This window comes from Rhinolophus hipposideros (assembly GCF_964194185.1).
Source record: "Rhinolophus hipposideros genome assembly, chromosome: 3".
NCBI lineage: Eukaryota > Metazoa > Chordata > Mammalia > Chiroptera > Rhinolophidae > Rhinolophus > Rhinolophus hipposideros.
In genome coordinates, this window is record NC_138049.1 from 64,268,257 (window position 1) to 64,283,751 (window position 15,495).

At 38.1% G+C, this 15,495-nt stretch overlaps 1 protein-coding gene across 4 annotated transcripts in view; it reads right to left on the minus strand.

The window, feature by feature from the left end:
• Positions 1 to 15,495, minus strand: part of ZNF292 (zinc finger protein 292) — an 84,865-nt gene that overhangs the window by 67,057 nt on the left and 2,313 nt on the right. For 2 of the 4 annotated variants that reach the window (XM_081037497.1, XM_081037498.1), the window contains exon 1: positions 14,539 to 14,735. Coding sequence is in view for 2 of the 4 variants with exons in the window: in XM_081037495.1 (XP_080893621.1) it covers positions 14,539 to 14,706 (168 nt within the window). In the remaining 2 variants the exon portion in view is untranslated. Of the gene's footprint in view, positions 1 to 14,538; positions 14,736 to 14,937; positions 15,398 to 15,495 lie in introns of those variants that run through there. The other 2 variants (XM_081037495.1, XM_081037496.1) reach the window with 2 other exon arrangements.

The window sequence follows — 15,495 nt, forward strand, 5'->3', positions numbered from 1 at the left end:
CTCACCAGGAGCTGAGGACCACTGGACATCCTCCTATCCATGCCACTAGCAGCCACTCAGTAGGAGCAAGAAACAAAAACAGAAGCCCCTTCCTTGCATAAAGTTCCGATAGAATCCTCTACTGACAAAGCTTAATTTAACTTCATGCAACGGAGAAATGCCTAAAAGGTCAAGCTCCAAAATCGCAGAGCAAGTAGAGATAATCCAGAGCTGGGAGGGAATCTGGTAACAGCCACACTCAATACTCAGGGATCTTCACAAAGGATAAAGCAAGACAGGAACTATAAACTGTCAATATACATGACATTAAATTTGACTAAAAACAGTATTAAAAAATCTGATTGGGTCACTGCTGTCACTTCTCCAGCACACTCCGAAAATGGGGGAAATAAATCAGGTAGTTATTTAATAATGTATCTCAGAAACCTCTGCTAGTCACAGCACTATAAACCATGGTTACCAAACAGAGAGTATACAATGGAGTACAAAGGGGGGGAAATGTCTTTTTCTATAAATTTACCTAAAACAAACTACATTATTTAATAAACAGACTCAAATAGCTATATAAGCTGAAATACTACATATGACTATATGATTTATAATTAGACATTCCCATATTGAGGTTTCATATTCAAATGTTTACTAGTAGGTGACCCTATTAAAAGCAGTTTAAAAGACCACTGATGTAGACAGTGACCCTACTTTTCCCCGTGGATTTTTAGGTACTTCTTTGTCCCACACAAAGAGGCTACACACTTCACAAATGCAGATTTTCTTTTTTCTTAATCCAATAAAATAAAGAATTGTACTTGGTTATATTGGAGATTAGAAACTGATTTCTTCAACAAGTTGTTCTCATTATAGTTCATAACTATGTACTGATTACCCTTAAAAGACCCATGTATTACTCAAAAAATTTAAAACCAATTCCCATTACTGCTAAACAAAGAACCCTAATTAACACCTTCTGAAGTAAAGCGATCACTCAAACTTCACCACAATACTTACATTCATTGTTTCGTTTTCTTAAGTTTAGTTTTAAATAATTAAATTTGCTGTTGTAAATTCTCTTATGCCCTATAAAACAAATTTCAACCATCAACAACCTATGAATTCCTTCCAAAAGAAAAAGAAAATGTTTTACTTAGTTTGGTTTTGCTTTTCTTCTTTGTTTTTTAAAAATTAAATCCTAGTTACTTGACTTGGGCAAGGTATTTTATTTCTCTGTGCTTCAGCAGTCTGTACAAACAGGAATAGTAACTACCTATTGCAAAGGGCTGCTGAAGATTAAATGAGTACATCTCTCTGGATCTCTCTCTCCTCCCCCTCTTCGTTCACCCTCACTCTCATACACTGTTTACTTTATAAGAACTAGACATATTTGATCAAACTGAATCCTTACCACTCTGAACATAGATACCCAATGTCAAAATTGAAAAGAAACAAATGGTCAGAAGGAACCCAATATTAGTACTAAGTAATGACCTCTTATGAGCACAAAACTCACTCCTCCCTCCAACAATTAAAACCACCTATGCCAGGAAAAAAGAAGAGACAATCATTTAAGAAAACTTAATTACTTGTGATTCAGTAAAATACGGCATGACCCCTGCTTTTAAGGACCTTCAACTGGGAGGGGATGTAAGGAGACAAACATAATCATACACAGAAACTATGATAAGAACCAGAAAAACATACCCAGTCCAATAAAAGGGATGAGGAATATGTCATTAAATCTATTTAGGACTATAGGAAAGCCTCATGAAAAATGTAATAATAGCTAATAATCTTATCACAGATTGAAGGAAAGAGATGTGCAGAAATGGAGTTGATGAAAGAAGGAAACACTAAAGAAGAAAGCTAAAGCCAAAGCACAGAGGTGAGTGAGGATATGTAAACTGTCCACGTAATAACAGACTAAAGCCCAAAGACTACAAAGAAGAGATATGGCTGCCATTCAGCCATGCTGGCATGTTGGGAGCCAGGTCATGTAAGTCCTGGAATGTAGTAAGGTTACTAGTGGGTTTAAATTTTCTTTTTCATGGAATAAATAGCATTTTATTTGGTGCTTACTAATGTGATGGGAGCCATGCTGATGTCTCATTTAATTCCCATAACCCTATGGAGGTACTGTTATCATTTAATAGGTTAAGAAACTGAGCCCATAAGCTAGTAAATGGTAGCGCTGGGACTTCAACTCATGGTGTTGAACCCAGAATCTGAACTCTTCAACACTGTCTTTTAAAAGACTGTGCTGTCTTTTAAAGTCTTTAAAGACAGAATATGATATTGTTCTTTAAAAAGAAAACTGATAATCTTAGTGACATATAGAAGAAACTAGACTGGAAAAGAGAATGGAGGACAGAAAAGTACCTTCATAAAAAAAGCCTCGAATTTTCTTGTTGCAAGAAACTAAGTGTTAACATTAACAACATATCAGATCTACGAGAGAAGGATAAACAACGCATGGATTATATTGACAGAGCTTGATGACTGGACTGTGCAGATAAAAGAAGGGGGAGCTAAAAATGACTCAAGATTTCTAAACCTGAATTTGAGGGGGATGGGGGAATGTCACTAAAACCAATAGGCTTTCTTCTTGGTGGGGGGTGGGGGAGTGGAAAAGAGAGTGGATGAGTTCAATGTCAGATGTTTAATTAGAAGTACCTACTGCACATCCATGGGAAAGTTTCACAAGTGGTTGGAAATAGAAGCCTAGAGCTAAGAAGAGTGGGACAGTCTGAAAGAATGGACACCTGAAAATCCTATACAGAGTGAGTGACAGTGGCTGTCAGAGTGGATGACTGCTGAAGATTAGCATGTAAAGTATGGATTATCCACCAGGATATATGAGCCACTTGAGGGAGTCCTGTCTCAGACATGATGATGAAGTGGGAAAAATGGCTGAGGTTCACTAACGAAGGGTAAAAGGAAGAAAAGAACACGAGGAAAAGTCTCATGTTCTGAGCTGGCAGCCACTTCAGCCTGTCCAATATTGCTAGATCTTCTGATTTTCCAAGAGAACCCAAACATCATCATTTTAACATGAAAGCATATGACTTTTAACATACTGAGTTAAATTTTCTTAAAAAACAATATGCAGGCACATGAAGTAGCCGGAGCTGCCGGATTATTACTCAGGGCTACAGTTAAAAAACTATTACAGATATGCCAAGCAAGTGACCTTTAAAAAAACCATTTTCTTAAGTGTGCTGAGAGATAGAATCCAAACTGCAATGGAAAGTAAGAAATAAAGGTAGTACATATGGTACCTTTCAAAATGTCGGGCAATAAAGATTAGAAAACAAGAGTTAAAAGAAAATCATTTTTAGGATAAAAGTCTCAGATGTGGAGAGAAGTGGTTAGAGAAAAGGAAGAAGTCTGAAGACAGATGACCAAACAAGGCAAAAAGATGAGAAAGACACACATATCTATAGGCTAAAGGACAAGAGTGATGAAAAGAAATCTGATGAAGGCAGGGGAACATGGAAAGGTTCTTTCAGGAGGTGGGGATCAAGTGCACAGATGAAAAGATCCACTTTCCAGGGAACCACCACTTGTTTGGAAACCGAAGAAAGGAAACAAAAGATCCAGAGAAAATATGAGATGAAGATTTGGGGGATGTATATGCCCAGGTCTTCTCAATAAATTTTCAGCAAGAATTAAATATCAGCACTGATCATATTTGTGAAACTGTGCATAAGTTTCACTAGTATTTAATATTTATTGCTCCTCTCATAAGGTACAATTTCTCTGTTCATATTATATACACGTCAAGTGCCATGCTTCCAGAGAAATAAGTTTATTTTAAATCTTGGATACAAAAAATGTGCCTTAGTGTGTGAGACTAGAATAAGAAGCACAATTAAAAGCCTTTCAAAATTAAATAAAACATATGCAAGTCTTTAGTGATGGCTTTATTATGTCTCTAAGACAAGAACATTCATTATCTTCAAGAAAGCACAAAGAAAGAGGCAGTAGTATGAGGAAAAGCAAGAAAACCCCCGTTTGAGAAGATGTCAGAAGAGAACTACGCTTCAACACCCTGTACTTCCTCTGGCAATGATGCTGTTACATTCTAGATCAGGACGTGTCAAACTGTCCCACAGAGCTAACTTTTCTGTTACACACACCCAAGATACCAAGTAACATTTGGGGGGGTTCCCCTAAGATTTTTAAGTTTGAAGACTACTACCTAGATGACAAGAAATTAAAGAGTATTTTACTAACACTAAAATTAATATTCTTTTAAGGGAAAAATTCAGATCTAGCCCTCTTAAATGTATTAATAGATAGCTAACATTTACAATGTATTTCCAGCATCATAATATGCAACATGCAAACATTCTGCCTTAATCACACCTTTAAGGCAGATCATATTAATACCTCAGTCCACAGATGAGGACACAGACATAAGTGGGTTATGTCTTGGTTAAGCCTGAAGTCCCACAGGAAGTAATACATGAGTTGGAATTAAAATCATAGTCCAAAACCTATACTTTTAGTTACTATGTAATACTAGCTTCTCCCATCACCGGCCTCTCAAATCCCAGGTTTAAAACTTTCGAAAAAGGAAAGGTTTCAAATTCAATTGTAAAGCCAATAACCTTCTGGTACATTCACATACACCAAGTAATCTGCCCCCTACTCCCTAAACAAAAATCTTTTATATATTATTATACAATCTAATCATGCCTTCTCTAAAATGTAGGCGTCAAACAAGTTGGTAAATCAGGAATTTAATGTTATTTTTTTAAAGTGGTTAACAATAGATAACTTGAATATTATAGAATGATTAATGCTTTAAAATTATGCTAGGTCATTATCACATAAAACATCAAACATGTTTCCAAAGTAGTCGCTAAGTGTAAATGAAAACTTTTTTGCTTTGTATTACAACAATCATTTAAAATAACTATGCCTTTGATCAATTCTTGTAACAACAAAGGTCTGTATAATCTCCTTTTCAAGGATAAAGAAACAAAGAAGTTATAAGTAGCATGACATGGATCACAATAAACAATTTGGTGAAAATTAAAACCAGTGTCCTTAGAATCCCAAGCCTTTAATTCACAGTATCTGATGGGCTGTCAAGTAAAGTATATATGAAAGAATCTAGAGTGTAGGTTTTTTCATCAAGTAAAACAAGATCTATACAAAAGATTCTTGGACAGGGGGTAGGGGGGGTTTAAACACCACAAACGTTTTCATTCAAAATAGGTACATCCTGGAAGGTCTTTTTTGGTGTTTAAAAAAAAAAGTTCTTTAGGCAGAATTTGCAATATCAGGTGATCTTTTCAGGAATACTTTATAAATAGGTCACAATATAGAATAGACTAAGTCTGACTCATTCCTTTACTCAAGTTTTATATACTAGAGTTAATGCTTCATTACTAAAGAAACAGTAGTTATGACATAAACATTCAGAAACGTGTTCTATAAAATGTCTTCATGCTGATGATAAACATCTTGACCAATTCATTTGAGGATATAAATGTTATTCACAATGTGTGTTAGGGGTAATATCCCATTTTAGACAGGCGATTGCTTTTTATTTTCCCTAAGACAGGTTTTAAGTAAAGTTATACAAATATGGACTGGGTAAGTCATGGTAAGCCACCAGACTCAAACTACTTTAGTATCAATTTTTAATTGGTATTTTTTAAGCCTTATTTTATTCTTTTGAAATAATATAATCTTGTGAAAATTTTGTTCAAAAAATTAAAAATTTGTATTTTTCAGAAATTGACAAAAAATGTTAATGCTTTTGAATTAAATATATAATAACGTTTCAAATTATTTATGTTGACTAAGATTTACATTTGCAAAAATTAGGGAAAGCTCAAGAATAGATACACATGTTTACATAGAAAATACAAAATGTAAGCTTTTTATTTTGAGTAAATAAAAATTCTAAGTGTCTGATTTTGATAATGGTTCATTTTAAAAAACTAGCAAAATAATTCCTATTTACTGGAAATAATTTTCTCTCCAAATCACAAATATCTGCTTCAATTAACTCTGGTAAATCAAAGTTACTACAGGACTTAATATAAATATTTGACATGATAGCTTTCTAATATCCTTATAAAACTGATTGGGATGGGGAAAAAGTCAATTATTAATTACTACGTTTACATTTAATTACCTCTTTCTAAATATAAAACCTGTATCCATTAGTTAGGAAGTTAATACACAACATCTGCTATATCAAACATCAATAAGGATGACAAATGTTCCACATGGATACATTATCCAGATAGTACCTGAAATTCATTTTTTAAAGAACTGCTTTATTTTAGTCAGTTAACCATATATTTCAGTCTTCCTAAACAAATACCTAATGAAATTTAATGTTTTCTGATGATTCAGTGTCATACTGAATAAGTATTGTATAGCAATGATGAGATCCTAGGAAGCAATTTGGATAAATTGAGACATTTAAACAGACTAAACAGTTTTTAATCCTATGATCTCATAGGTCTTCAGATTAAACAATTCACTGTTAGCAAAGCATCTAACAGTGCCTGTTTCCAACATTAATTCTCTTCCCCTTCAATCTACTGGTCTAACCTCTAACTGCAAGCTTCACCCTCACCCACCCTTATTTTTTTCAGACCAAGAAAGCATGAGCTAAATATCTTGTCCGGATTGTAGGGGAACTCATATTTGAACTCAGTCATTTGGCTTTCCACTACATAACATTGCTCCTCTAAGCAAAGTCATAAAGGCAGTAAAATGAACATGTATACTCGTGACGAATAAACAGACCAATTTAGATAGAAAGGAGAGTTCCTGTTGAACAGTGAAGAGATGAAAAAAAGTTAAACAATACAGCAGGGAGAGCACTGGGCTCAAGCTTACCTTTGTATTTTATCCTATGTACCAGTATTTCTCAAACTGGGTTCCACAGACATATGCTGGGTTTTCCAGCATTCACTGTAAGAATTTAAAACTGTATTTTAATTTTGATGCTCTGAAAGAAAACATAAGAATGTTCTGAACCAACTAGTCTAGAAGGCCACCTTATAACTTAGGACTGCCTGCCTCTGTGCTCACTACTAAACTGAGCCCAGTAATGCCCTAAAAGTGGTGTTTTTCAGACTGTTGTTAATAACCTATTAATGGACCCAAAAAGCAGCATAAAAAAAATAATGTATCACACATAGTAAAGAGAAATAACGTTTGGTAATAATTTTGGTTTAGTGTGACAACTAAGTAGTGAAGTTAAAAAAGTTACATCTTATGTGCTGAGATCAAAAATTTGTATCTCTAAGATCTACAGACTCACTGTTGGGTTTCAGCAAACCCAATTTTGAACAACACTGTTACAACTATTGGACCCCCACTGAGGTTAGTTGAGGCAGAGGATAAAAGCTGGATGCTGGGGAGTTTCACAAATGGAAAAGAAGGTTAAAAGCAAGTTCATCAGTTAAGAAAACAAGCCAAAGACCAGAACAAGAACTAGGATGCTATTATTAGACTGCACCAGGTAGAGACAATAGAAAACACCAAATTCAGATCAGATTTAATATTAAGGTAAAGAATCAAATAAACAAAGATGTCATTCCACAAAATTTCCAAAGTTACACTACAGAGTGGGATGCCCTTCTCCTAGAAACTGAGATTAGAAAACAGGAATGGAAATGCCTTTGCCAACCTAAGAAAAAAGGGAAAGTTAGACGTGCTTTAACAGAATGTGGGGGACAAGAAAGAGAGTCTATAGAGAGGAAAAATTTTAATTTGGCCTATGTAAGTGCCTAGAATTGGGGGGTGGGGGGAAGTACCGATATGTGGTAGGCTACACTAGCAAAGGTCCCTAAAGAATCACATCTCTCTGTCCTCACAAAGAAGCTGGGCTTGCCCATTTGCTGTAGCCAACGACTAGGACACTGGCAAATGACACAAGCAGAGCCCTAAAAAGCAGTTGTGCCCTGTAACTTGCTCTCTTGCTGGAAGGTAAAGAAATCAGGCTACCTTACTGGAGGATAAGAGTGGAGCAAAGATGAGCCAACCTAACTGAGGCCCCTCGCACTTGAAAACGACAAGACATATGAGTGACACCATCTGGGACCATTCAGCCCCAGATAACCAACCAGCTGACTGTAGAACCACCCAAGAGACCCACAGACTTGATTCAGAACAGTAATAAAAATGCTAAAACCATTATGTTTTGAGGTAGTTTGTTACATGGCAATAACCGATACAAAATAGTTCAACAAAAAATCAAAGCTTGTAACATTCTGAACTTAATTTTATTTCAATGCACCAAACTTGTAAGGCTGATTCTTTAGGCAATGTAACCATATATTATCTACACCTACAAGATTAATTTAAATTCCTGGGTTTGGGTCCTAAACACTTTCTCTGGTTTTGCTATACAATTTTTCATCCTGACCCTTGATATTTTTCTCCAACATGCCAACATGAACCGTTGTTCCATTTTTCTGAGTGTTTATTCCCATCCTTCCCCCCTTCTCTTTAGTTCTCCAAATTCATTCAAACCCAACTTAAATAGTATTTTCCTTTCCTGGTCAATTTTTAGCTAAATTGAGCGATTTCAAAATGCTCTAATTCTCTTAATTCACACTCCACTTATATTTATCACTAGATGCTTTATGAATATTGTTGCTTAATTATTAATATGTGCACCAGATTTTGTAAACTCTTTGAAGGCAGAGATACACTCCATAATTCTCCATAGCTCCCTTCGTGCTCCCACATAAGAGGAATTAAATATCTGATTAAAATATAGATATGTAATGGAATTTTAACAAATCTTCTTGGCTAAATACATGTACTCAAAGACCATTAAAATTTTGTAATGTAAAGGAGAAACAAGCTAACTTTTTTTCTGAGGTACACTTTGCAACCCTCAATGCCAAAAGTGAAACAATGAATCAAGAGACACTCCTAGAAAACGATACATAATTAAAATTTATGGGGGTGGGGTGGGGATGTGACAAACACATTAATGAAAAGGAAACTTTCCATTTTATAAGTGAGGCTACTCACATATTTATCCGTTAATTTTAAGAACTAGATTTATATGTGGGACTTGGGAAAAGTAAGCTTAACCTTGACAGAATCTCAAGGAAAATAAGTACAGCAGCAGTTTTATATAGTAGTTAAGAACAAATATTTTCAAAAATGCTTGGCGTTAACGGTTAGTCATATAAACTATTATGAAGGGCAATTGAAGAATACATCTTCGCTTCCCCCATTTTAATTTAAGACCAACAAATGTCAAGAACACAAGCAAAATTTGGTAAATTTTCCTTTGCTAAAACTGATATAAGCATATTCTGAAAAAGTGAAATTTACTACCTCCAGCATGCAGTCATACTAATTATGAACACTTTAAAAATTATTTCCCCTGAGCATTACCTAAATTTTTAAAGTTTAAATGACTTATTACTCCCTCAATACCTAAAGTAATTATCACTAATTAACAAGCAAGCCATCTTTTCTTCTGATTTGAAGTGCCCTACAAATTAACTTAAGATATCCTCTAATAATCAAAAGAAAAATGTCTAGTTTTTTAAGAAAAATGTGTGTTTTCAAAATTCTGGCTACTATACTTAAAGCTAAGAAAAACATGCAGATAGATAAACAAAGGACTCAACATGTATCAAGCAGATGAAACAAAAACATACAAAGAAACATTTTAACTACATAATGTAAACACTCTGTAGCTCTCCTAACAGTTTTAATTTGTTGGGTTTTTTTTTTTCTCATACCAACAAGGCACTAACAATAGTTAAGTTAATAAAGGTACTAAGGTCTAGCTCAAATCCTACTTCTTCAGTAAAGCCTTCTCTGCTACCCCAGCCTGAAGTACTTATCTTGAACGCTTTATTGAAATTACTCTATTACTCTACATAAAATTAACTTATGCCTCTAAATAGCCACCAATAATTAACTAATTAGACACAGGACAGACTGGAATTATCATACAATTTAAAACAGAAAGCCACAGATTTACATAGGCAACTATGGGATGATCTCAGAGTCAGTCAGTCTGTCTGTCTCTCTGAAAAAAAAACAACAAAACATGTTACAGTATACAGGATGTCCTTATCTTTAATTTTTTTAAAAAAGAGCAAAAAGTGTTTCTGGAAATATGCATGAAAACTATTAGGAGGCTGTTATTGTGGGAGGTACCTGGAGATCTAGGGTAGGAAGGAGATGAAGTTTTTGTTATACCCCCTTTCTCAGTGTTTGAATTTTTAAAAACCATTTCAGTGTATTACATTTTCAATTTTAAAAAGAATAAAAATAAAGCAGATTTGGTAGTGTTAATGATACACTACCTTCTGACATCTCTCCAACTGTCATCTTGAAGTGATATTTAAATCTTATCTTATTAGTTTATCCCACTAGATTCTCCTGTATCGTATATCCCCTGCTGACATCTAAACCTAGTCCTTGCATTAAATGTTTTCTTAAAAGTACAGAATTCAATTATATCAAAAGGTCAAATCTGTGCTTCAATCAGAACAATTAAGTATGCTGAATTAGCTACCGTCTTTAGTCTTTAACCTAGTAAAAGTGAATTCTTTTAGTAATTGTTTAAGTAATTGCTTGTAATTTCTGCGAAGGAAGAAAAATTTTCTTGACCTCTCAAGCTCAGTGTAAATTTAAATATGGTTGAAGAGCATTTACCTGGACCTGTTCCAGATTAACTACATTTCTTAATACAACTATATTATCTTAATATGAAAAGAGCATAATCAGTAAAAAAAAAAAATCTTAATATATTCTTTTTTATTCTGTTCAGTGTTTCTCACAAGGGCACTATGGGTATTTAGGGCGAGGGATACATTTCAAAGAGGTGGGACTGCCCTGTTCATTTCAGAAAATACAGCATCCAAGGCCATGGGCACCACATGCCAGTATCACATCCCCAGTCAATGCAATGATAAAACAACTAACCCCACATATTTCTAAATGCACCTGAGGAGAGAACTGAAGGGGGGCAGAAAGGACTATGTCCAGTTGAGAAACAATGCTTATATGAATGAACTAAGGTACGAAGTGCGTGTGTGTGTTACATGCACATATTTCCACAATTGCAATTCAACCTTTTAAAGCAATTATCAGCCACCAGAAGATAAACGACCACTAAAAGTCATAACTCATGTATTAATCAACCAGTAATCCAGCCCAGTATGTAATACTGTCAACAAACATTATGACCCCCCCCGCCCAAATCCTTCTTCAACTATTACAGTAACTGAACTATTTAAATGAAAAATTACTTTAAAATCTTTTTAGAACAACCCTTCTGTTGGAATGCTTCTGCTTAAACTCCCAAATAAATAACCTTCCATTGTACTGCACTAAGACATAACAGCTATAAGCCACAGTTCACCATCATTATTTGTCTACCTTTCTCCAGAGATTGCAGGCTTCCTGAAGCCAGGAACACCAGGACCAAGGCTGCCTGGTACCACAGTGGAAGTATTCAATAACAATGCTGAATGAATGAGTGAATCCTAGCCCAGTATAATACAATTAATAGTCCAAAAGTTCCAACTATAATCATTTTTATATGTACTAATGATCCCGAAATAAACGCAAAACTTTATTTCCTGTTATCCTGTATTTAGTCTAAGCAGAGTTTCAGAAAATTAGTAAATTGATTACATTACTCAGATTAAAGCTAATTTGTAAAAATACAAGGAAATTTAAGATTTTTGATAGTCATTTCCAGTATGCCCATACTCTACCACCTTTTCCTCCTCCCAACTAAGCTCTAAGCAAATGTTTATGTAAATAAGTGGGACAAGCTTCCAGGAAGCAACCCAATATAAAGAGCAAAATAATGTTAACAGTAAGAAAAACATGTCTTTCATTTCTATTTTATTTTGAAAATTCAAGAAATCTGTTACTATCCTACCTCATTCAAAAATAGAAAACCAATAAACTAGAAAGTATAAGCAACTATTTTTGTAGGTTTCACTATATTCTCCAGAAATTCACTTTCTGCTGAGGTAAAAATTCAGAATATAAACTAATTCATTTTTAAAAATAAATGCAACAATGAGGATTACACAAACACTAAGCATTAACACAGAATATTAACTCTGAAGCCAACTAACTCTGATAAACGTTTATTCATCTTTGCCTTCTTGAAGCATGTGAATATCCCAGTTTTACAGGAAAAGCTTAGATAGAAAATGTTAAATGATAATCTTAAGGTTAGAAACCAAGACAAATTATAGTTCCTAGTATTTCTAGCACTGCTTTCAGTTTGCCCCAATAAATTCTGGAACTGTTAACCACTGCTTTGCTCAACTGACTAGGACACAATTTTAAAGAAACAATTGTTTCAAGTTACTTCCCACTTGACAAGATCCCTAACACAAATAGGTTACTTAAAAAAAATGTACAGAAAATGTTCTAGAGGGGATGAAACATCAGATCACTCTGCACTTATTCCACTAATGGAGATCACTTTCAAATGCATTAAAGTTATTGTGGGATTTTAGTGCATGAAATATTTCATCATTTTTGAAATTCACAATCCCAGCATTTGTATTATTACTGTTTCACATAGCAATGGTCAATAAAAACAATGTATGTGTTGTAAGACTAATAATCAAAACTAATACAGGAAATTACTTTCATGCTGATAAAAAAAGAATGCTGTTTCATTCACTTAAAAAATTTTAGTGATAACTTTATGATGTTGCATATCCTCAAAAAAGTCCAACTTGCATGAGATTCCATTTTCCCATAATTATTAATCCTGTTTGTAAATATTGCTCGCAAAGAGTATTTACAGTAATTAGCCTTAAACCCAGAGGTGGACACTGTTATCTGAAAAAATGTCATTCAGCAAAGCTAGGCTTTAGTACTTTTCAGTGATTAAAAATCAGAGTTTCCATATAAATGAAAGACTTCCTTTTATGGGTATCTTACTGAAGTATGTTTTTTATATCTAAAATAAGTCTTCATATCTACAAGACCAATTAAGAATGAATGGGTACTCCCAGGGTCGAGAAATTGGCAAATTCCAACAATTCTTTAAAATTAGGATTAAAAGCAATGACAGAATCTCTTACTTTGCCATAGGTATTCATTCACCAGACCTCTATTACCTTAGGGGAACTTTCACATTGCATATATGTCCTCCTAGACAAGTTACCACTCGATCTCACATAGTTTTATTTTTTTAAGACAATGAACCACCACCAAATAATTAGTGACAATAATATGCATACAGCAACGGAGAATTTTCTGTATGGTATTAAGTATGCCTGATCTCATAAAGGAAAGACTTCAGAAGTTGGAGGCTAACAATTAAGTAATCTACTCTGAAATGCAAAAATGGCCCATCCACTGTTGTTCCATTTTACGTTCAATATCTTTTCAAAACAACTTCTCTAGAATGATACATTCACCAGCTAACTCTAAATGTGACCTACATAAATCGCGTCTTTTGCCTCCTCGAGACGACAGTCTCACCAAAATCTTCACCACAGCCAGCATCAGCACCTTGAAATTTCAGATACAACTGGAGGGTTTGTAATCAAGTCCAAATGTAGACCCAACATACCTGATCTATCAAACAGTGTTATTATCATTCTGAATCCTGGTTAGAACGCAATTACTGGAAAGCAGTGTCCTGGTGCAAGAAAAGGAAGGAAAGACCTGAAACTGAGCACAGGTCCACAGGAACCTCAGTCCTCTCGGTTCCAAGGAACAGGGGCGCGGGGAGGTGGGGGAGGAAGGACGGAGGAAACCGTACTCCTCGAAAGGTGCAAGCAAAAGAGACGCGCGCGGACTCTGGAAAAGCCGCCCACAGGGACCTTCGAGCCTAGGCGACACAGGCAGAGACAGCTCCTCTCTACCGAAGACAGCAACGGTTAGCAGGGAAGTGGTGCAGCGGGCAGGCGAAGGCAGAGAGAGAGGGACGCCCTCCGGGCCCCCGCCCGAACGCCTCGCCCAGCGAGAAGGGGTCGGCGGGGACCGCTCCTCGAAACATCAACAAAGGCCCCTTCAGTCCTACGGCGCAACTCGCACAACAAAGGCCGGCAGACAGCGAGGACGGGGCCGGGGGCGGGACGGATGAAAGCGGGGGGAGGCAAAGGAATCAAACCGGAGGGGGCGGAGGCCCGTCCGAGTGGGAAAGCAGCGCAGGGGCGGGGGGCGCGGTAACCCCCAGCGCACAATAACAGGCGGCCGAGGAAGGGGACCCGGCCCTCATTCCCCCCTTACCCTCGGCCTGCGGCGGACAGGGCTGCAGTTCTCGCCGTCCGCACCTCCGCCGCCGGGACCGCGCAGTCCGAGTTCGGGAAAGGAAAGGGGAGGGGGATTTTCCGCCCCGACCACAACTCCCTTCCCCCAGGCGGGAGCTGCGACAACGGCAGCCACACAAAGGCGCCTTCCTCCGACTCCCCGCTCCCGCCCGGGCGGCAGCTCCGACAGCGCCAAGGCAGCGACGACCACCGCTCGGCCACCAGGCGCTCTCTCGCTCTCTTCCCCCTTCTAGATGGGGGAAAGGGGGAGGGGACCCCCAGGCGCCCTCACCTGGCACAGCTGCTGACAGTAGTCCGTGGCCGCTTCCACGGCCGGCAACCGGCTCTCCCGCAGCTGTCGCTCCAGCTCCTGGAGCCGCTCGCCCAGGCGCTGCAGCTCCGCGATGCAGCCGCCTCCGCCGCGACTCAACCTCTCCTGCTCGGCCTCTTCGTCCGCCATCTTCACACCCCGCTCCGTCGCGTACGCACCTGGGTCACGTGATAACACAATGCCACGTTCGGAGGAGTCACGTGCCGGGCGCGTTCGCACGCCACCGAGCACGTACAAAGGACCGGGTGGGGAGGATGGGGGAGGCGGGGAGAATGGCGCGAGGGAGCCGTGGGGAGGTGAAGGGAAGGGGAAAGGAGGAGGGCGGGGTTGGGGCGGTGCGGAAAACCGCGGTTTACTTACCCTGAGCGGGAAGTGGGCAGCCGCGGCCGAAAGGGGCGGGCCGATGGAGGCCTGTTCTCGGTCACGTGGGCGTCGCGACCGGGGTTAAAAGCCTGGGGAGGGGCTGTCCGGATCCCGGCGTGGCTTTCCCCAGTCTCCGGAGTCTTCTACGGACAAATGCCCCAGTTCCCCAAGAAGACGTGTGTGGAAGAGCTCTGGGTGGGCAGGGGCAATGGCTGCATTTACGGTTGGCCTGGAGGCAGGCTAGAGGCAGGGGAAGAGGAAGAAGGTAAAACCCACCCATGGACCTCAAGCGTGAGAGCCAAAGCGGGACTAGGAGCTGTCAAAATTGACTTCTCACCAAACGGGGGAGGAGGGATCTACTGCCTGAGGTACCAGATCTCGCTCCACTCGCCTCTTCAGTCCCAAGAACGCCTCTCCCCGGGAAACACAATCTCTAGGAGGTGGAGGCAGCAAAGAAAAGTAACAATTGGATCAGAACAGAATGAAGTTCAAATCTCATCGGGAGAACGGAGCAAACTCGTGAAAAGCATAGCTTGAAAGATTTCAGACGGAAAT